General features: G+C 37.8%; 1 protein-coding gene across 1 annotated transcript in view; it reads right to left on the reverse strand.

The window, feature by feature from the left end:
* The window catches only part of LOC113492705 (cyclic nucleotide-gated cation channel alpha-3), a 73,362-nt gene that overhangs the window by 10,579 nt on the left and 38,862 nt on the right, over positions 1–23,921 (reverse strand). The window contains exons 3-6 of the mRNA XM_026870308.1: positions 21,728–21,871; positions 15,175–15,362; positions 14,119–14,616; positions 5,463–5,606 (exon numbers count right to left, since the gene is read on the reverse strand). Of these exons, the coding sequence (XP_026726109.1) occupies positions 5,463–5,606; positions 14,119–14,616; positions 15,175–15,362; positions 21,728–21,871 (974 nt within the window). The remainder of the gene's footprint in view (positions 1–5,462; positions 5,607–14,118; positions 14,617–15,174; positions 15,363–21,727; positions 21,872–23,921) is intronic.

Consider the following 23,921-nt stretch of genomic DNA (forward strand, 5'->3'; position numbering starts at 1 on the left):
AAGAAATGCAGCCTAATTTCTACCAAAGAGGTTTCATCCACGGTCACTAGAAGATCCCAGTCACGGTTAAATTGGACTGTTTCGTTGCTTATTTTTTAAGCTTCTCATTCCTCGTGTTGTGCCGACCTAGCGACGTGCGCTGACTCATGCCGCGCTAAGAACAATTGGTAGTAATCACGTTCGAAAGGCTGACTTCCCAAATTCAGCTGAACGTAACTCGATGCACACAAAATGAGAAACGATATCGGGAAACAGTAGGCATTCAAAAATTGGAACCCATTGCTTTGATATGTTATGTTATGAAAGACTCCCAAATTTAAGAATTTCATCTTGTGTAGTGGGGGGTTTCTGAAACATGAGACAAAAACACCCAAACTTAGAACAAACATTTGTGATTTTACAAATACTTGTCCTATGCGGGGATTGAACCCGCGACATGTTGTGCTCACTGATTTTGACCTCTAGGTACCAATTAACTACACGTGCAGTTCGAAATGTGATACGATCACGGAAGTCTCAATTCTAAACATCAAAACGTTAACCGAAGAAAAATCGTAGAGACAACTCGATGCTAACTGAAACAAATGCAACTTCATTTAATAACAAATCCATAAAAACTGTGGGGATCAAGTAGCGCGATGCAGGTCGTCGGTCACTTAAAGCCGGTACTAAAAGTTCCTAGACGTTCTTTTGTTTTTATATTATTTTCTCGCTCGTTTCCCGACAAAAATAAACAAAGAACATCTTATAAGTTTTGGCATGACTCTCATACCCTAATTTATAGCGAGTCATTCCGCGAATATTGCAACAGCCAGTTATTCGGCGTTGTCGGATGTTATGCCCATTTCAGACTGAGTTTTACTATCCAATGTTTCTGAATGTGATATAGCTCCTCCATTATAATTAATTTACAGTGTTTGCTTTGGTAGTGTATTTTCCTCTAGTATTTATTGAAATACACACTGAAATAAGTTTTTTGATCGTTTATTTGCCGAAAGACTGCAGCATGGAAGCATATGCAGAATTAACGGGTTTCTGCAGAATCCTTAGCAATATTTTATTATACCTTGTTCCTGAATGCCAAGTTAAGCGATATTCGACCTTATTCTGTGTGCAGCAAAACACAATTATTATTAAACGTAGTCGAATATTTTTTATCATAACGGCCAGGTAACCGGGGCTTGGCTGAGTATCATAGATGCTTAGTCGAGATTTTAATTTCAAAAAGATTAATCTGGGATGCACACAACGTGTAGCCTGTGAGGTTCTTTTGAGCTTAAATATATTGAAATGACCTTTATACGTATACTGGTTATTCAGTTCTGAAATCTATGATAATTACATACTTTAAAGTAATAACAAGATGTAACTAAATAGAAAAACATTGTTTGTAAAAAAAATGTACTTTACACAAATAGTTACGCAAAAAACTTAAAATCTCTTGTTCTGCACCTACAAGAAATCTCTTCGAAGAAGTCCAAAGAAAATAAGGAACAATTATTCGTCACACACCACACTAGTACAATGAATGGAATACAAACATAATGTGCGCTTACATTAAGAATTTTCACAATGCCTTCAAAGGGCAGCAAAAATCACAGAAGTCCGAGTGAAACTCAGATATAAAAGGGCGATTGTTTGCTAAGTAGCGTCAACAATAAACATTCCCTCACAAAAACCAGTCAACAGTTCCGCCATGCTTTACCCTTTGGTGTGCAGTGCCAGTGTACGGTGTAAGGGGTGTTATTAGTGTACCGACGTTTAGAGTAATTTAATCTTCTGCAAACATGGACCGGGGACGTGACGGAGGCGGAGTGTGCGAGTCACCCCGCTCCGCACGGAACTAAGCCACGTGCGCCACGAACCACGCTACATTAGACCCGTTACTACACACTTTTTGGGAAACGAGGGATACTGCGTTCATTTAGCAAAGCATTATTATTTTATTGCTGGAGATTCCGTGTTTACGTCGAATAAAACACGTCAACTGAAAAGAAATGCCCCAGAGGCACGGTATAAATTAGCAATGGATCTTCCTCAATTGGAACGAGAAAATTATGTTTCGTATTCCTGTTTCTATATTAAACAGCAACTTAATATTTATATATGTTTGTTTGTATCAGGAAAATGTACGTAAAACAACAAAAAGGCTGAAACTAATTAAACACGCCTCGATCAATATTCTTGTCACAATTATCGGAAATGTTGTTCGAACGCATAGCAACAAAGTAAAGTCTGAAAGTCAAACGAACGGAGCCGGCAGTGCTGCGTACACAATTCGAGGACAGGCCGCGTCCAACAATTTGAATATAAACTAGATACTTAGTGTAGCAGCGACTGCAGCCGATTGTTTACATTGTGCTTGCCGGCTCTACAGTTACTGACTCTCTGTTGACTCGAAAACTGAACAGGTTTCGATATTTATCGACTGAATGTTGCTCAACACGCCAACCTTATATTAGTGTCTCATTACAAACATTTTTCTCCCGGCCTTTTCTCATTTACCAACATTACATAGTTCCGTGGATTCACCCTGAGCCTGTGGCTTTCTAAAATCATTAAGGCGAACGATGCAGCGATGTAGCAATTTTGTCCAGTGTGTTTTCTTTTGTTTTTCTTATGTTAACATTAGATGCATTAGTTGTGACAACAACTAACAATGTGGCACAAACACTGGCAGCTAAAATCTTTAGTTAAGCTTGGATAGATAGTTCCTGTTGCTGCATAGTTACTAGTAAAGTTACAGGTATTGAATCTGAAAGCGTGTGACGCACTTCGTGAATTAGTAACGTAAATGTATGTAATTTAATGTTCATTTTAAAAATTTTTTTGTTTAACTGTCGTATTTTGTTTATTACAATAATGAATTAGTGCTGTATTGTGTACAGTTAGAGATAGCTTTGTTAGGGTGCTTCTTAATTAGCCGGAGTCATGACAAATAATATATCGTAAGTATTTGTGTATAAGAGGCTATAATTTCATTTTAGCGTGTTTCCCTCTGATAGTCAATGTGCTTAAAGAAAAGACGTGCATTCATAAGGACAATACGCTCTTTGTTCTAACGCTTGTTGAGTTTCAATGGAATATTTTTCTTTTGTTCCTTTTCGGGTAAATATCAAATAACGTTTCAGCAGTGTGAGCCTCGAGGTAAACTTCAGAGAGTAAACTTTGATATTGACATGAGACATGTGCGAGATTGAAGGTCATCATGTGTCAAGGTGTTGCAGGGGAGCCGTGACTAGCGGTGGGTGGTTGGAACGTGGAGTAGATCAATTATTGTGGAATTGTTGGGCTCGGGCGGCTGGCGGCTGGCGGCTGGCGGCAGGCCGGGAGCGCCGGGAGTGCCGGCCGGGCGCGATGGGGCGCGCGGAGGCAGCACGGATCGATGGCGGGCGCGCGCGGCGCTCTCCCGGCGGGATGGGGCGCGGCGCCCGACTTTCGCCGAGCTATTTATAGCATTCAAGCCGCTGACCTATTTCGCTGCAGCGCCGCCGAGGAAGGTCACGGATTCAGCCTGCTCTCTGGCGTCGCGGCGCCATTGTCTTTTCAACCGAGCTGCAGCGCTAATTAAAGTTGTTGACACTTTGCCGCTCCTCTGTGTTTAAAATGCTAGAATTATCCATTCCTCGATTGATTACTTACACATGATACTTGCTTATTTAACGATAACTTGGCCTGTTGTATTAATGTAATGTGTAATGTATTAATTGAATTTCAATTTTATAATCCTTGCTACATATTTTTATCAAACCTTTCTTCAAAGTATTGTCCACTCTTTGTCCAGTTGGTTTGGACTTAATGCCGGTTCGCGGAGTCACGTACCGCGTGGTGCGGGGGGGGGGGGGTGGCGCGTGCCGGCACGTCTACCTGCTTAGTACGCTAATGTGACAGACGCGCCGCCCGCGTGCAGCTCTGCACCGCAATGTCAAGGAATACGCGGCCTCCACACGTGCGCATGAAACACCGTGTTAACCAGCTAATGCATCAAGGGAAATGAGAGCGCGCGAACCTTGTCTACACATATTTATACGGGATCGTTTTATTTTTGCATAATCCTTCTTATATGGTAATCGGCTTACCTCAAACGTTTTTCATATTACATACCTAAATTGAAGGCGTCGTTCCGTACTGAGCTTCGTATGGGGGGAAAGCGTGTATCTTATGCACGTGTTTCTGACGTACGAGAGAATCTCTACCGCAGAGGTCTGTTACGTTGTCAACCAACATGCCACTGATTTCTGAATTAAGCATTATAGAGTAAACAGTTTTTGTAAAACACTTTAAACAGACTACATATTTAGTGTCTTCCTGGGTATGCAATGTTACAATAGAGTGGTAGACTTTAGACGTGCTTGTGTACAAACAGGTGCACTCTAACAAAGACTAATACGACCCGAGAGAGATTAGGCTTTACTCCTCCGAAAGGATTTATATTCTGGGAAGCGCGTACATACACACCTCCTGGAATACAACCTGGACAGAACTTCAACAACAAAACCTATACACAATAACTCGTTGTGAACTTTGTACACCTTTATCACTATGTCTATACCATGCCACATATATTCGCGACGCAGCACTATCGGGTACCAACTTATTTTATACTATAATCTGTATGTAAACATTTTACGATCAAACATTTTCAACGCTTAAAGATTAAGGAGTACCTCAAATAACTAAGTAGGCGTAAGTATGTTTAGAAAACTACATCAAAGAGACATTGACCTGTTCCGACCTATGTCAAACATTCCCAAGTGAAACCATTATACCAAAATAAAGGGTAAATAAAAATATGTTTGGTAAATTACACACAAATATTTCCTACAAAAGCGAAACCAGATTGCTTGTATGAAATCAAGTAATCACGCACGTATTGAGGACGAAATCGTATTGAAAGAATAAATTATGCATATTATAGCTACGGGCAGAAATAGCTATTGTATTACCGACTCTGTGAATGTTTTGGTAGGATATGTATTTGTATAAAATATGGATTAATGATTAGGGCTTCTGGAACATTTATGAAGACTCTATATTTAGAATTTATTTTCATGTATATAGTAAACTTTTAGGCTTTTCCCTATGGATTAGAAAATAGAAGTAAATATTTGTAGTAACATTATTGACAAATAATTATATAAATTTATGAAAACACTAGCTGTTGCCCGCGACTTCGTACGCGTGGTTAGAAGATATAAGTTAGGAATTTTTGAAGCCCTCGAATAATTTTCCCTGTTTTTTCCATATTTTCCATTGTATCTTGTGATGGTATATAGCCTAAAACCTTCCTCGATGAATGGTCTATTCAACACAAAATTTTTCAATTTGAACCAGTAGTTCCTGAGATTAGCGCGTTCAAATAAACAAACAAACAAACTCTCCAGTTTTATATATTAGAACAGATATAGATTTATGCAGTAATATTTTTCTCAACATTACAATTATCTAGCTAGTATTGTTACCTTGGAACTCCTTCCTCGCGGTGCTGACCGAGGTGACGATGTTGGCGACGTGCCCCAGTACTGTCGCGAACAACAGTAGACCGAACAGCAGCTGCGCGATCACGAACACATACTCCCCTTTACTGCGCGGTCGGGGCAAGTCACCTGCAAACAAACCGACATGAAAACACACAAACATACATGAAAGGCAGTACCTGTACTACGAACTCTTAAAGCAGTACAGAGGTCATTGTGGAAGCGAGATGCCAATAGGTGTGGCCAGTGTGACGTCTCACGTCCACAATTCGTCAGTCGTGATTGCTTTTATTGCTTCATTTGAATTTTGCTGCCTGTTCTCAAAAAGGGAAATGAGGTTATTTTATCGTATTTCGTAATGGAACAATGTGTCATAATATATGGTAAACCATGTAGGTATGCCTACTGAATTATTGAAAGAACTCAAATTAATACAGGACTGTACAATTATTTGATGTAATTTATGTAAATATTGTATTTGTGATAAATCTATTATGAGAGATAAGGTTCAGCTTGTAACTCCGTTCCCGAAAGTCCTAGATTTTATAACACTTCAAAAGTGTTATGAAATCACCATTATTTATTGCAGTTTGCGATATCGACTTAAGTCATATACGAATATATACGCAGCACATACGACTCTGGACGCGACAAATCGAAATGATTTAACTATGCAAATTGACTCCTACACTTTCATCAAACGGTGAACGAGAAAAATCGACGCCTATTTCTCATCCACCGTTCAATCACTATAAAGCTACGCTTTCTAATAATGGTATAATGATGACATAAATAGAATTGAATCTGTTATTATAATGTAATGATTATTTAATAGGAAAATTATTCGGAAAAATCAAAGCCATCAAATATTCTTTTTCAGCTCATAAATTATGCAAAGCAAAGAAACAAAAGATAACGTCGAAGAACGCTTTATGTTTATGCAAGACGGAGCACGACGAGGTAAGTCAGTAGTAGCGCGGAGAGCGGCGGAAGGCGGAATTGAAACAATATGACAAGGACAGCGTGCATTCATCGCGTGGACGTCAGCGCTCGTAACGATGTGGTGACGGCGGTCAGACGCGCCGACAGTGATACACAACAAACGCCTTTGTAATTGATACGCCGTTCCAACAAACGCTAAACTAATAAAAAAATCATACACATGCTTGTTAACAAGGCCGTACGACTGTTTCACGTTGATCCAGTTCCCACAATAATTCACGAAAAATATATTCGCAGGCCGCGGTCGCTCTACTTTATCCCTGCGTCTCGTTTGACTCAATGTCAGATTAAGCCTCGTGTGTAAGTACTTTATCCCACCACCTGTGACGAGGAGACGTGAAAATAGCGTATTTTATTTTTAAAATAGCCGTAAATTTTCCAGTCTTTCGAAGCAGCTGTCTGAATGTCTACATGCCACGCAAAGAGATCTTTAGTTCTGTTCTTTGCAGTAATCCGAGTATTGTTCGCATTCTTTGGAAACTAAATACAGTTTTTTTCTTTTCACTTAAATAAGTGCAATATTTTACAAACGAGTACCTAAGGCAAATATAATTTCATTCTAATTACTTTGGTTATTGGGAGCAAAACACGTTTTCCGTTAAGTAATCATCGTAATAAATTTTGTAACGAGTGTTTTGAGCGTCCTCGACCGAACGATAAGAGATAAACAGGTACAAAGGGCGCGCATCGGAAGACGGATGGCCCTCCAAACATGACAGTTACAACTCCGGCCTGTTTTTAAGAATAAAGTGATTAAACCGAATTGAAAGGCACCGGGGAGTACGAAAACTGCCATTTACTGTTTATAAGAGTTTCGTAGCTGTAACGTAACCCGTGCTACACTGTGCTACGAATGGCGTAGCCGCATTCATATTGTATTAAATTGTTTTAGTTAAATTGTATTAAACATCATTTCACATCTGAATTTTTTAACAGAAGCCCTCGAAGTTGAATATTTTTCCCCGTTTTTTTCCATTGTATCTTCGCTCCTATTAGTCGCAGCGTGATGTTTTATAGCCTAAGCCTAAGCCTTCCTCGATAAATGGACTATTCAACACAAAAAGTTTTTTTCAATTTGGACCTGTAGTTCCTGAGATTAGCGCGTTCAAACAAACTATCAAACAAACAAACTCTTCAGCTTTATATATTAGTAAAGAGTATAGATTCAAATAATCTCAAGTACTGCTTTTATTTTAAATACACTGCTTATAAAACAGCATCACAAAATTCTGTAACCGTAATTCAAAATAAGATTTAAAAGATCTTTGTTGGCTATTAACGAGCTAATGAATTTACCTACTTCTGTTGATCCAACTAATGGAATTAATTTGGGCCACTTTATTTAAGAGAGCGCCACAAAACTCGACTCTTATTCTCTCAAAAACGGTTCAATTTCGTCCACGATCCCGACTCTGAGTATTTATTGGGAACGCGAGGAAAAGTTTATATTGTAACAGATTTTAATATGTGGCTATGAATAAATGCCATTAGAGGTTATAGCGGGCGCCACACTTGGCAAGCTTGCAAAACGATCACCAATATAGGAGTACCGAGACATTGTTACACCTCTTTATTGTACTCATAAAAATGCATTATCCGTCGTTAGCGCTGAGCTAAAAATGTGCCCGCAGTCAAGTGTTAAAGGAGGCTTTGTTTAAGGTTGTTCAACGTGGCTTGAAAGTAAGACTTAATATTAAAAATTATAAATTAAAAATAAACTTTACGCTCATTTGAGATAAATTTGATCTTTGCATTTTCCAGTTCGTGGAATTTTCGAAAATGTTTTCTTAAACTCTGAGACAGTATCGTTTATCTTTATAGGAGTAATAGCCAGGTATTTTCTCTATTTTAATTACATAAATTTTAAAATGACACTTTAAAAACAACACGAATTAAAAAATTCGTTTAGCTACTTCTACATAATTAAACGTGGCCATCAAGATTATTTGTTCAAAGTTCTAACAAAAAGTTTCAACAACTCTAATTACGTATAAAACGTGCTCGAAGTTAAAGCATTGTGATTTTATTTATAATTAACGAGAGTCGGCATCGCAGATACCTACGCACCGAATTTATCGCCCGCACCAACTTACTCATATATTCGTTATGTGCGATTTGTTGATTTAAAACTTTTCCCATTACCTGAGGACCATTGTACAGCTTTATACATAATTATTCAGTCGTTCTTTATTTATGACGGCTCAGTCCCTATGAATATTCAATGGATTTATTGTATACTCATTACAGATCGCTGACAGTTATCAAAACTATAATTACATTAATTTGAATAACATGGCGGCTCCGCCTAGTAAATTCAAATATTGAACGAGATTTTTTTTCGCTTACGTCCGTAATTTGGTACCGTTTTTCTCGAGTTATTACCTACTGGGACCCAAAAAGAAGCCTCCGGCAAGCGGTCTCGGTTCGCCACGACAAAGGCATACGTATTTTTCCGTGTATAGAAATTGATATAGCCATATACCAAGACCTTTAACAAAGGTTCCGACATAAAAATCCCCATTGTTCCGTCGCAAACGTATATTTTAAAAGTTAAATAAAATTAGGAACGTTAAATTAGAGTATTCGGTTGGAATGGCAGGTTGTAATAAAAAAAAGGATATTAAAACGAGCACCTGAGCAGGAAGCTAGCAGGTGCATAAAAATGACTCTGTAAAATGGGATCAGGAATTTTTCATAACATTGAATATGGAACTCTATTCGGTGATTCTCTCTTCCAATTGTTTTACATATTGAGTTTAAAAGCCACATTCTAAAAACGTGTCGTTTTAACATCGATGTTTAAATTTAGAATTGTAGAAGCGTTTCCGTCCTTAGAATTTCGAATCGATTTTGCGGAATTACAGTTGGCAAAAACACATCAAAATTACGATGTCAAACCAAACTGTCGTTTCTAGATCTGAGTCATAAATGCATGGTGCTTGCTCTTAATGTTTTAAGTGTTCGTGAGCGCGGAACTCAAAATGGTGGTCATTAAATGAAATGGTGCTCTACATTGAAACACCTCTTGGTTCTCTCCAACGATGTTGTTGATACGTGCTAAGCGGCAAAACTGTTACATTTTTAGAATTATAGAACACGGAAGCGTTTAACGGTTAATACGTATAATATTCAGCTTTCTATGTGTTACATTGAATATTAAATGCCTGATCTCACATCAAAAATAGCCACTTATTAAAACTTATGTAAGTTATTTAATTTTATTTGCACATCAAAGTAAATAAGCTTTATAGATCAAAATGTATCAGTCATCTTTTTTCTATAAAAAGTAAGCAGTGCTAGTTTAAGTAGGCTCTTACTAACTTACTGTATAAACTTCACGAACTGATATACAGAGTGCCATAACACGATTTTACAAAATTTGGTGTATTATGAAAGAAATACCATGTTGAGTAAAGAGAAACTGAAAGTCAACGGATGCATTTATGACTTAGAGTAATATTTTGCAGTTCTGGAGTCCCTCTCCACCCGGGAGTGTTTTACAGTATATAGTTCGCTATACGTCTCTCCAGTACTGCTAAAGGTCGTTTAAGGCAGGGTTTAAACGTGGACACTTATTAGTTTTAATCAGATACAAGCTGCAGACGAATATTTGATGACTGATACCCAGCAACTACGCTCCCTTGTGATGGTGTGTCATGTTAGCAACATAAAGTGTCCACGTATAAGCAGCGCCTATGCCACGATGGAAGGTCCTTCTGATAACTACTTCGCCAAGTTCCGAAGTTCGCGTGAACGTTAAGTTATTGTGTTCGCCTATATTTGTTTGTTAATATCGGACTAGGTGTTGTTAACATACTCGGTAATAACGTCAACAGTTTTAGTAACTTTAATAGCGTAACGAAACTAATAAGCTATGAAACATGTTCTGTTTGCAGTATATTCGAATGAACTATTTTGCAAAGGAGATTAGTTGTTTTTATAACATAAATTTTAACGATAAATCGATAACGGTAAAAATAGACCCTATTAATAAGACTCTTTTCTGTCTATCCATCAGTCCGTCTTCCTGTTTCCAGGCTATATCTCGATAACGAGACAGTTGACATTTGCACTTTTTATTAACATTTTGGCTATAATAACAAATAATAAAAATAAAATCGAGTTAGATCGTTCGTTAATTGTTAAATGACTGATAAATTTGACTTCAGTATCGCAAGATGGACTGGGACTTGTTATACTGGGAGTTTTTATGTATATAAAAACAGCATTTTGCGATCCAACTTTACTTTAACTAAATTCCTTCCTTCTCTACACGGTCAACATCTGCCCAGCTGTAGGATGTTAAGGTAAAATCTGATACGTTTACCTACAAATTTAACTGATTAAATATATTACCGAGAACATAATCGAATAATGGTTTTATTCGATCTTGTCGAATAAACACTAATAAATCATATTTATAACAGAACAATTTCGTTAATCAAAACATATTTAAATAAACCACAAAACATATATAATCACAAACAAAATTTATATAAATTATTCGTAGGTATCAACAATCCAATTTACGAATAACATCGTCCATAACGTTTACTGATCCACCATAATAGGAACATTAACATAACATAATGGGATCTAATTTAAAACACCTATTCGGATAGCTAAAATTTATAGTTTACTAGCTTTTCGCCCGCGGCTTCGCCCGCGTCGAGGTCGGTTATATCGCGCTTCCAAGAGAACTCTTCAATAGCCCGGGATAAAAACTATCCTATGTTCTTTCTCAAGGTCAACTCTATCTCTGTACAAAATTTCATTAAAATCAGTTCAGTGGTTTAGACGTGAAACATAAAACGTAACGTAACAGACAGACAGACAGTAAGAAAGACAGACAGACAGAGTTACTTTGGCATTTATAATATTAGTAGGGACTAGCTGTTGTCCGCGACTTCGCCCACGTGGTTAGAAGATTTTGAACCGTTTTCGCAGCGCACGCAAGGGAAGCCCTCAAAGATGAATAATTTTCCCCGTTTTTTCCACATTTTCCATTGCATCTTCGCGCCTATTAGTCGCAGCGTGATGTTATATAGCCGATAGCCTTCCTTGATAAATGGTCTATTGAAAACAAAAAGAATTTCAATTCGAACCAGTAGTTCCTGAGATTAGCGCGTTCAAACAAACCATTCAGCTTTATTATATAAGTATAGATAAACATTATAAATAAGCGATATCTCTGGTACAATTATCCCAGTATTTACGAGAGGAAAATGTCAAGCTTGGGAAAGCATCCTATTCCTTGGGAGTGAGAGTGCGTTATTAAATTCGCTAATCATTATGAGGTAACGCGATACACTCGGGCTGTTAATTGGATACGTCTTCGGTAAACACGTATCATTAATAAAGCGTTTTGTGTGGATTTTTGTTGGGGGTATCGGGGGGTGGGAATTATGTTGTTATTGTACGTGATTGTACCTAGCAGATTCGAAAATGAGTATAATTTTAAGTAAACGGTGTTTGTGGTTTGTTGGTGTTGTAATTGGTTTAAGGCCTATGCTGTGATTTTAAAAAATCACTTCGGTATTTAAACTCTAGTAAAATCAGAAAAGTAGAACAACAATCAGAATCAGGAATATTGCATCAAAAATGCTTTCCTTGAGCGCCGCTAAAGTGTTATTTTATAAAGCATATTTCTAGTTTATTTTCTCAATATCACTTTGTGCGAACAATATGCGTATAATGTTGTGAAAAGGCAACGGTTCTTAACTGGTTGTTCAACGGGTCGGTGAACTAGTTGTCGGACTGCGCCGAGACGAGCCGGGCGACGGACGAGTGCCTCCGGGAGACACTTCAAGTCGATAGTGCTCGACTCAAGGGAACTTCTCAAGCACAATATTTTTATCTCCAGAGCTTTTTTCGATTCCATTTTAAAAGATTTGTTTTGAATTGACGACTTAGTAGCGGTTAAGGGGTTGGGGATCTATAGAGACGTATCCTTTTACGTACCCTTTATCAAAAACGTTACTCTTACTGGCACTGTCCATTTGTTAACTAAACTGACTGTTTCACGGTTGACTTATCGATTGTAAACTTTGACCAAATTTTGCAATGGTTGTAATTTTAGCAAAGTAAATACGAATCTGCAAAATGAAACGGGGATAGACGAATTAATTGTGGATAAAGCAAAATTACATCAAACGAAAATAGGTAAAATATGCTGCTGAGTCAACATGGCTTACAATACAAATAACCCAGAGAATTGAATTATATTGGATATAGACATTCAATTTTGAATCGCAACTAATTACCAACATAACCGAACGAAATTGACAAGCTATTTGATTGAATCCCAAAATATCATTTGTACGGTACATCCGCGGAGGGCTTACATTTTCCGATGCACGCAATTTATGAGGGGTTTTGATGAATATAAATTATGCCATTATAATAAAATTGTGGCACGTAATCTGTGCTATCTGGAATAACGACGTGTTTCCGACGGCTGTTATGTTTGCTCTTAACAGGTAATGCTGTACTGTTTGTTTTCAACACTCTCAGTCCAAAAGAAGCCTCATTTGCAAAAAGAAGAAATATATCGTTTGCATTTAAAACCAATTCCCTTTTCTGTTTTCAAATTAGCTTTAATTCAGATACTATAAGCCCCCACCTGCCCCACGAACCGCAACAAAAAAACTGAAATAAAATAAACAAATAGCCTCGTTTAAGAAACTTTTTTCAATAAAACGTCAAATATTTTTTGGAATATTTCTCGTAAGTTATTTATTACAAAGTTATTTACTAAATTCCGCAGCGCGTATTCTCGGACGGAGCCGTATTCTGAGTTTTTCTGGCAAAAAGAGTTTCGTTGAGAAATAGATTTGCCGTCGGTATGCTTTCTGAATAAAATAAAAATCACAGAACTCAAGAACGTCTTAAATTGAAGTAAAAGTTCTGTGTTCGATTAAAAAAAACATACCCGCCGAATTGAAAGCCTCCATTTTGAAGGCGTTCGGTTGAAAAATTCAGTCGTTTTCATTCCCTATGCCAATGAAATTTAAGTAACAACCCAGTAAATTCTTAGCTCTTCAAGTGAATAATTTACACTATTATTTCAGTGTACTTTTATTAAATACACGTCCAGAATGACTTTTATGTTACCAGCGGTATAAATTGGCAAAAGAAAGTTTTTATTTTTTAATTATAATTGTCTTTGTATAATAATGGCTGCAGTCGTTCCACTTAGTGGTTCATTATTCTTTGATGAGAATGCTTTGTTTAACGTTATGCTTTGTTTAATTATTTACATTATTTAATGTCATATCAAATTCATTATCAAACGTTAATGACATCAATGATGTTTGCGTGCTCGCATATTTTATACATACTTTACTAGACTGAACAAAATCATATAACAAAGTTTCGCGTTACAAAACATCGGGTCCCGACGTAACTCACTAAAACTCATAACTTTTACATCTCGTGCAGTGCCATATGCACCTTTGTATTCAATTTGCAACTCGCGAAATGTAGTCTAATGTAATATCAGCGATGCTCGCGCGTTCAACGAGGGTAAAATTAGACTGGCAAGGCATATTACTCTTCCGAGGCAAAACATTCTCAAGACATACATCACAATACATAATAAACACGGAATGAGAGAAAAGTGAAACAAATGAAAACTTACCTATCGTCGTGAGCGCCAACGTACACCAATAATAACTTTGCAAATATTGTTTCACCACATCCGCAGTTTCAGTGTCATGATACACCCAGTTTTTACTACCAAACCCATTGTTTTTATATATTATATGGTACAAGCACCCGTTCCAATGGAATATCACTAATAAATAATGAATTAAACTGGTCGATCTAAACAAGTTCGGATAGTTCGTGTGCCGCTCGGTTCGGTCCATGAACGCCCAGAAGCGGTATATCTTGACGAGGCGGAACGAGCGCAGGATCGAGTTGAACCCGATGGACAGGTAGAGGAAGTCCAGCGGCAGCAGACAGAGGCAGTCGATGTAGAAGGTGGTGGAGTTCATGTAGTGTGCGCGCAGCTTGGCCGCGTCTGTCTGCAGCACGCCGTCCTCCAGGTAGCCCGTCCGGAAGTGGAACAGAATGTCCGCCAGGTACAGGAAATCCGAAAAGTAGTCCAAGCAGAACCACACTATCAGCGTCTCGCCTGCAACAAAACAACTAACATTAATCATACTACCAATCAAACAAACTCAATTACTATTAGATCCGGGTTAATTGATGGATCAGCTTTGATCCTAACTTTTGCTCTAGATTAGCGACAAAAAGATCAATATCAAAGCGGAAACTTGATGAATGTTGAAACTAATTGTAGCCGTAAAGCGGTAATCAAACAATCGGAAACTTGTAACAATCAGAAGGCGAAACATCAAAACATTACCTCTGCAAATATTATATTGTTCGATGCGAGGCATTTTACCCAGAAAAGCTATTTAGGTAAGTAATTTAATTCTCCGCGGGGCAAGTTGGCGGAAACTATGCGAGGAGTGCGCTAAGTCGGTGCAGCCCCAGATCGTCGTCGCTAATCTTGGTTGCTATCTAAATGGAGACGTCTTTGCATAAGCTCTGGAGTCAAATTGGATTTTTATTCACTTAAGCGCCGTCCTTCAAGTTCATCCGGTAATGAAAATGAGTGGTGGCTAACAAATCATTTCAATATTTAGTTTAGCTTTTAATGTTGATCAATTTGAGTTTTGTTACTGACCGTTTATTTCCTGGAAGGCGAACCTGTAGACGATGACCCAGAGGTTGTAGAGGAAGGCGAGGGAGACGACCATGGACCAGTAGTAGCAGAGCCGGCCGGCGGGGTCGAACACGAAGGACCAGTGCGGGCCGGCGCGCAGCCGCCCGCTCGCGTACGTCGAGCGCCGCCGGAGCCCGCCGCGGCTGCCACTGCCGACAACAATACCCTCAGCTATCTCATTACCGATCTCAATCGTTTGACCCTTTTAACTTAATACTATTCAGATTGCCTTAACAACGTACACAACGTTAAATCTGTTCGCCTTTGAAGCAATCTCCATAACATTATGTATGTGCTCTCTGCGAATCTAATAAGAGTTGCACTCAACGTTAACCCGTGCGCTTAGAGCTTATTGTATTATCTCTGAATATGTTAAGAAACGTACAACTTTTTGTTTATTCGCTGCGATGAAAGGAAGTGGTTAACAAATGGAGGAAGAGGAGAAAATATGTTTGTTGGATGTTTTTTTCAACTAATATAACTAACCACTTATTCATGCACCCCAGGAACATAAACGTGACATATGTAGATATTACACAAATTATATACAAGGGTTGTTTAATTAATTCAGTTCACAAAACACATAATATCCGATGTACGTTCATGTACTAATCAAGATAAGGCACCAGTACATGCTAATTACAATAGTCTTTGTTCAAACTCGACAGGCTACATCAATCAATCGCCGGCCAAACAAGGCCGGGAGCGGGTGTAGGCATTACAGATTCAATACACAAGCTATCAACGTCTGACTCGTTTACTCAAGACATGCTTACTTCCCTATGCTTAGCATCTCGGCTTACGAGCATGTACTTGTGTACACAGGTAACACGCGGACCGCGCAGCCGTGTAAGATAAATGTAAGCAGCCGTGTTTACATTAGCTGATTGTCTGGAGTTAACTGCGATCGACTGAGTTAGCTCCACGGATTTATGTACTTCCGACTGGAGAATAATTGAATATCGCTTTAACCACCTGAGGGCTGCCCACGAGGATATCTGTCGGTAGGTCTAATTAACCCTCCGGATACTGACGGCATCCAACCACAGGATCGAGTCCCAATAATACTAGTTTCATTAAGTCGAGCCGGTCAGATTAAGTGGCACACAATTCACTGACCGCGCTAGGTCCCGATTATAATACACGTAAGCTTTCCGCCATAACCGAGCCGGATACCATCTGCATATAAGTACTTGTAACCTGCATTTTCCTCTTCATACGCATGTTTGACTTCAATGCTTCAAAGATAATAACATCTTAAATCAGATTGTTTGGCAGACACAATCTCAATTATGTGTCGCGTGTTTAGTTAGAAGATGTAAGTTTATGTGTGTGAATTATTTCCCTGTTTTTTCCACATTTTTCATTGTATCTTCGCTCCTATTAGTCGCAGCGTGATGGTATGTAGAATGGTTTATTAAACACAAAGAATTAAAGAATTTTTCAATTCGAACCAGTAGTTCCTGAGATTAGCGTGTTCAAACAAACAAACTCTTCAGCTTTATATATTAGTAAGTATAGTATAGAAGTATAGATTAGTATAGATATAGATTATTCACTTCTACGTACTTAAGCAGTGTGAATATTAACCTTACTGATTAAATATCTCTATGTTCCAACTGGCAGTCAGTAAATATTAGTTCGTGGCATGGTAGTGACCTTTTTAGGATATCTCGAAAGGAAAAACAGCACCTTTACAGAATTACTTTGCTAATCGTCCGACCAATCTACTTGTCTGTCAAACACCCTTTTTCTCATTTGTATAGAAAAAATAATAAACAGTGACGCTAAAGTAATCGCTCAAATCTTTGATAAGGCCTAGTCGAATATATTTTTCGAACATTAAATTTATTGCCACTTGAATACATTAAGACAGTTACAATAGTTTATTGTTGGTAATATGTTGATTTATGTAACCTGCTTGTCGACGGTTAGATATTGACATTTCACACCAAGTCTATTATCTAGCCATCAATTACGTCAGCAATACGTTTGCCTGTCCCAATATAGCGTAATACTATTCCGAGCCATTCGAAACTCGTCACATCGATCCGTTAATCAAAGCTAATAAAAGCTTTTAACTAAAATTAACGTCTGACGAATCAAATTAATTAGTCTCTCGTTACGAGGAAGTTAAGTATTAATTTGCTTTCGTCTAAGTATAATTGATACGAACCTATGTTCTATTCAAAATAATTAAATGCTGATTTGGGACGGGGCTAGAATGCTGTAGATGCATAAATAAATTGGGTAGTGTGACCTCACGAAACTTGCAAACAGCATCAACCAATGTTGAGTTGTTAGTGAACTTAGCTGTCGCGCAAACACGACCACAGCTTATTAAATAGTTTGTTGTTTATTAAGCGACCTTTTTCATTCACATCGGCGCTGCGCTGCATATGCAAACTTTAAACTATTGCGCATTTCGAAAGCACGAAACAACATTGTGAAATACATTTGTAGTTTCAATTGTTCCTGTACAAATAATTTTGGTCACAACAGTGATATGGGTAGCTCGGAGTAGACAACTAGCTACTGTTAATTTTTACAAAGGACTGTGCAATATAAAAACTATTTTGCCATTCTACGTGTTTTTTTGGCCTTTTAAATAACTAGCGGAATACAAATTTTGTGAAGCTAAATAATTTGTTTGTTAGTTATTGCGCGCCAACCTCTGGAACTATGGTCCATTTTCAAAAAAGGCTAAAAAATATATAGGATAGCAGTAACGAAAACTCTTACAAAACGTTAAGAAGGTGCTTTCACTCTAAAACATCATACTTTCATTTTAACCACACGGAAATTGCTCACAAAAGCTTGTTAATGATAAATTAGGTAAGTGATAAATATTTTAGTTATCACCTAACAAGTGAAACTCAATAAAGGTGGATACAATCGCTAAATGATATCGAAATTCATCGTCTAAAATAAACCCACATCACCTCAAGATCTCTACGCTTTGAAACACCAAAAAAAGATTAAATCTCACAGAATTACGTACCGTATTGAGTTTAGGCGTCATTATGAAGTAACTCGATCCAACTACAGTTACCGAACGAAATTCAAAGCGACAATGTTGCGATATAAACAAAGACAAGGCCGCGCTCACATGTGAATACGAGAAAATAACTTCGTTCTGGATAAATCGGTGTTAACACCAGATTTATGGTTATAGCCTGCATTTCGTACAAGTGGCTACCGGCTGATGTAAAGTCATTGGGAGTTGTAACTCTTCATATATTATATGTTTTTGGTTTCATATACGAGTATGTCATTGATAGTATTGATACCTACTAAGTTGGATCCCTAAACACAATTATTTCGCATGGGTCATACCATCTGCATCTGCGTCCACAATGACTGACGCGGATTTTCATTTTTGAAGTGGAATAACCCAATGCCATAGTCAACATTTCAAGTGCCTTGTCACACACTTATGTCAGCAAGAAAAGTAAAAATCCCACCAAAAACATTAAATGTAAAAAAATGCCAAGTCTCTCGATGCAGTCTTTCCATCGTAAAAAGTTTTGAGATCTCATAGAAGCCAAGTCCTATTCAAAATATTTTGTAGTTATAAATCAACATTTAGTAATTGTATCAATAGTTTTCTTTATATTATAATTATAGTGACTTGGCAATGAGCACAAGAAGAAACAAATAAAACGGCATATTTGTAGGAGTTGAAAGTTACACACACCGCATGCGTAAACATTAATATCACAAAATTAATTTTCTTTTGGTTTATCCGTGTCGTCCCAACCGAATTTCGGCAACGGCAGTCAGTCTTAGTGTACTCTCGATTCATTTACTTTCATAAAGCGATGGCCCGTAAGGTATTCTTAATTATTGTATTGGAGCATGTAGTCGGTAGTGACCATCATGATTCACACATAACAAATAATCTGATCACTGGTCTCGTCGGTAACATTTGCACATAATTCCAGGCATCAAGCAGCTTTTAATTTGTGCTCATTGCCAAGTCACTATAATTATAATATAAAGAAAACTATTGATACAATTACTAAATGTTGATTTATAACTACAAAATATTTTGAATAGGACTTGGCTTCTATGAGATCTCAAAACTTTTTACGATGGAAAGACTGCATCGAGAGACTTGGCATTTTTTTACATTTAATGTTTTTGGTGGGATCTCATTTATTTTTTGTAAGTGTATTTCTTTCTTTTTTTTTAGGTGTCATAATTTCTAGGACTTCAGCTACTGCTTTGCTTAGAACCCATTCTCTATCTCTATCTCTTTTGTTTCTTCTCTGAGACTTCGTTACTTCTAATGTAAACAAGCTTAAACTTATATATATATGCATATATATATCTACTAACTTACAAACTATAGCTAAACTAAACTAAATAACACGTAAAGTTCTCCGAATATCAATTATCACTACAATATTTTTTAGTTTCGAAATGGTTTTTCATAGACAGGTGGCGCTATCAAATGAAAATTATCGAATTATTCTGAAGTACTACTTAGACTGCGCTTTGTAACGAAACCATAGCGCGATTCAGACACGTACAACGCCATCTATCGAGCGCGCATACCTTATTTATCGCAATACAATGGAGTTTTAGCTTTATTAATTTAATGAATTATGAATTTTATGTATGAATTTGTATTAATGATAGTCTGTGTATTACATTTATATTATTCTTTTCTATTCTTTGTATGTATTCATCCAATTGAATAGGTACTTAAACAACGAACAAAGTTAACAATGCAGTCAAAATCCATACATAATGTTCTTGCCAAACCGCAAATATAAAATTGTTTTCTATGGCATATTATTTTTTAATGTTTTTATAATTTTTCCTTTATATGTGGCTAAGGACCTATCTTGGTGCAAAATTTGAAGTTTCTAAGTCTGCTAGAAGTACCTTAGATTTTTGATGATCTGTCAGTGAGTCAGTGAGTCAGTGAGTCAGTGAGTGACAAAATGGTGTAACTTTGATCGACCGTAACTCCTAAACCATTAATTCAATTGGCATGTAATTTCGAACTTAAGCTTGTTCTAATGCCTACTATTATTCCCCGAAAAGCTAAACTCCTAGCTTTGTCCACGTCGAAGATACAGGGGGGGCGAAACAGCCGCGAATCGCTTCGAGAAAAGATGGTACGGCCGTGCCCGTTTTGCTCGAGACTTGGCAGGGGCACTGCCGTGCCCTCAGATAGATTATTTGAGAAACCACAGGTGATTTTTTAATTAACTCAAATTCAAAGGTCATCTGTGTTTTTGAAAACCGTATCTGCGTATGTGCCCAAAAATCAAGCTTTCACGGCTCAGGAGATAGACGGACCTAGTAATAGAGGTTAATTTTTGATCTTTGGCACGGAACCCTAAAAATATAACAAGATATTAAATGTCCTTAAACGGACGCAAAGAAAAATAAATTAAGTTAAAATCCTTGCTGTAGATATAACAACAACTGTGCATTTCATTCTAGTGCACATGGTACTCGCAGCTCACAACTCTCAGTCACATTAGGCACTAGGAACTTTCCGCATGAATGCAGACCGACAGATCTACCTAGAATAAGATTGATAGCTGAACGGAAGTCACTTAGACATCACATAAATAGAACTTGAGATTTAAAACAATTTAGAAAGCTACCTTTATAAGAATTTAACTTTATTCGGATTCGTTAAATGGAAACAAAAAAGTATCATCAAAGAGTTTTCATTTTAAAGTTAGAATAAACAACAAAGCTATCAGCACAGCTGAGTACTGGTTAGTAAAATATAATACCAATAACGACACAAAACATATTGAATGAGGAAACAAAACACTATATTCAAATTCCGAAATCCTTTCACCGGTCGCGTATCATGTCGCCCCGCATAGTTTGTCAAACGACGAGTAACATTAAATCTTATAACAAAACGCGACGTCAAAGTGAAATCACCTGTCTACCAATATTGTTTTATTCAGCCAATAAGGATGTGGCTTGAGTGTATTATTGGATATTGGCATAAAGTATACACAGCCGGCAGTCGTCGATTTGAACGATAGAGAATCGTAGAATATGCGAGAAGCTACGGTTTGACGTCATGTTATAGAAAATGTAAAATGATAAAGTTTACATTCTGTCTGGATTTCAGGGAACCTTTTTATTGATTCTTTTTTCCTAGGGTGACGCTAATATTAGGCATTGATAAAACTATAGTCAAGCGAACTTCAGTCGCGTCGGTCAGAGTTATTTTTTTAAACCGTATGTGTTTTGGGTGGTGGTGGTGGTGTTTCGATTGATGGCCTTAATGTTTGAGTTGCAGGTTCGATTCAAGCAAACCTTCTTAATTACTTATTCTAAACAGCACTGACAAACGGTGAAGAGAAAAAAATGAGAAAAAACATGGATTCTAAATATTGGAATCTGAATTATACAACTTTGAGTGAGCCAACATAGTGATCAATGCTTAAACCATCCCTGAATGGGAAGAAGTGTGTGTCCGGGAGAGGAACATGGGCGATTGGTTGGACTTATGTATGGGTGGCTGTACCTGTCGGTGCCGTTGCAATGTGGTGGTGCGAGGTGGTTGTGGGAGTGGTGCGGCGCGGGCGTGGCGGGCGCGTGCGGCGTGTGCGGCGTGCTGCGCCAGCCGCTCAGCAGCGGAGCCTCCCCGCTAGCACCCAGCAGTTTTAATCTAGACAAGACAACTTTGAACATTAATTCAATAAATTAATGAAAACTAGTGTCCGGACACGGTATTTAGCATCATTATGGCGATATATTAATTTGGGTATTCAATTAAAATTCGTGTTATTTAAAAATGATTTGTGTATTGTTCGTAAATGCGTAAGGTGCGATTCAGACTGGGAACTCGAAGCTTTCGTAGAAATAGGCTTAAAAACATATATTTTTTCAAGTAAATGGCCACAAATCAAATTTATGTCTGTATCGACCTTTATTTCACCTTGAATTGTTTGTAGTACCTATTGTATGATAATTGATGTTTTTAAGACCACAAAACTCAAACAAAAAAGGAGACGGACCTACAGGAGAGCCAAAGAGACAGAGTATCGTGATAGTGTTTCGTTTTTACTTATTGGGTACGGAACCCTAAAAACAGAACATTACTGGGAGTTACCTACTTACATATTAATCAAATAAGTTCAACTGTTCACCCCAAAAACGATCAGTACCAGTATAGGTCACTTAACCCTGCTTGATGGTTAACCGGGTACAATAAAAACACTTCAAAAGCACAGCCGACCTTTTATACAACCTACGAATATATATTTATGTAATGTGGCCACTTGGCCAGCAATAGTTGAGCCGCTAAACTGAGGGCGTCGGTAAGCCGCGCCAAAAACCGGTCAACCGCGTACCGCACCGCGGCAAGGGTGCCGTGTGATAACCACCACCGACCACATAATCGATATAATCGCGATGAACGGTGCAAATACATAAATCCTTTTAAGCCGTTAACACCCATTTAAAAATGAGTCAATAAATCACGTAGAGAAAGCCGGCAGTGTTAACCTATCAAGTTATGCAGATATGAGACTTTCAGAAAAGGAAGCAGAATCGTTTGAAGTCCAATCGACTTAGTGGCACACGAGCGGCTACCGGTAGAAATTGGTTTTCCCAATACGACCTCTGTGAGCGGGGGCAGAGCCGCGCGCTAGAACTGTCGTACCGTAAAATGAGATATAAACCGTTCAAAAATGCGATCGCTCGTATTGGCGGGCGACAGGCGCTCGCTCATATTACCCAGGGCTGCCGCTACCTACTTACCTCCTCTTTGGAGATTAATGCGTATTGATTTTTATTTATCGCTATTTTGCCAGGAGATTTATTTGTAAAGCGTTTTCTTATTTCAAAACTCCTTCCTGTTATTTTGCGACATGCAGTGTAGAGTTCTGTTTATTTCCAGTTGGATTGAAGTATTTGGCTTATTGATTTCACGGAATTGACGAGTAGAATTATTTTCACAATGCGTTTTTTACTATTATATTTTTTTTGTCATGAAAGCCTTGATGATATCAATTTATACCTATATATTAAACGGTCAAACGAAAATAAACCTCACCAAAATTAAACAGACAATAATTTCATTCGTAAACTGAATAAAAATGTAAGATATGAAATGAATAAAAACGGGCAACCTTGCCCGTTGGAATTGCAACGGAACCTACATAATATCTCGAGGTTTAGATTCGCTTACTGCGTTTCTAAAGCCTCAACAAACAAAACGGGATTTCGTTTCACGGACCTATTTTAATAATATCGTAATTTGTTTAACCTTTTTCATGCAGCCTTTTATCTTTATTAGGAGGAAGGTAAGTTACCTAACAAGGTTGATTTTTATAAGAGGGCTTATCAAGGGCTCACGGATAAACGGGATAATACTTAAAAAGAGAAAAACGGTAAGTAGAACAGGCTCGAAATAAAATAGAAATAAATAGCTTGCTGCTACACAAATGTGTATTATGCGGTCTAAATTTGTCCGCTTCTAGCATCGCTCGGGCTTTGCTGTGGGAGTTTATTTTCAAAGTAGATGTACGTGGGTCTTTTCACACATAGGACGGAGGCTCATCGAGTCAACACTTGTGATTAAAGCGACACTCAAGAAAAGGGCCCTCGTTCCTGGGCAAACAAGAGCCGGCCCTCGAACCACTCCTCTGACGCCTTAATGGAGGCGCGCACGTTAACCGCGGAATATTTAAAAAGAAAATTTATCAACCACTGGA

This window comes from Trichoplusia ni, chromosome 4 (assembly GCF_003590095.1).
Source record: "Trichoplusia ni isolate ovarian cell line Hi5 chromosome 4, tn1, whole genome shotgun sequence".
NCBI lineage: Eukaryota > Metazoa > Arthropoda > Insecta > Lepidoptera > Noctuidae > Trichoplusia > Trichoplusia ni.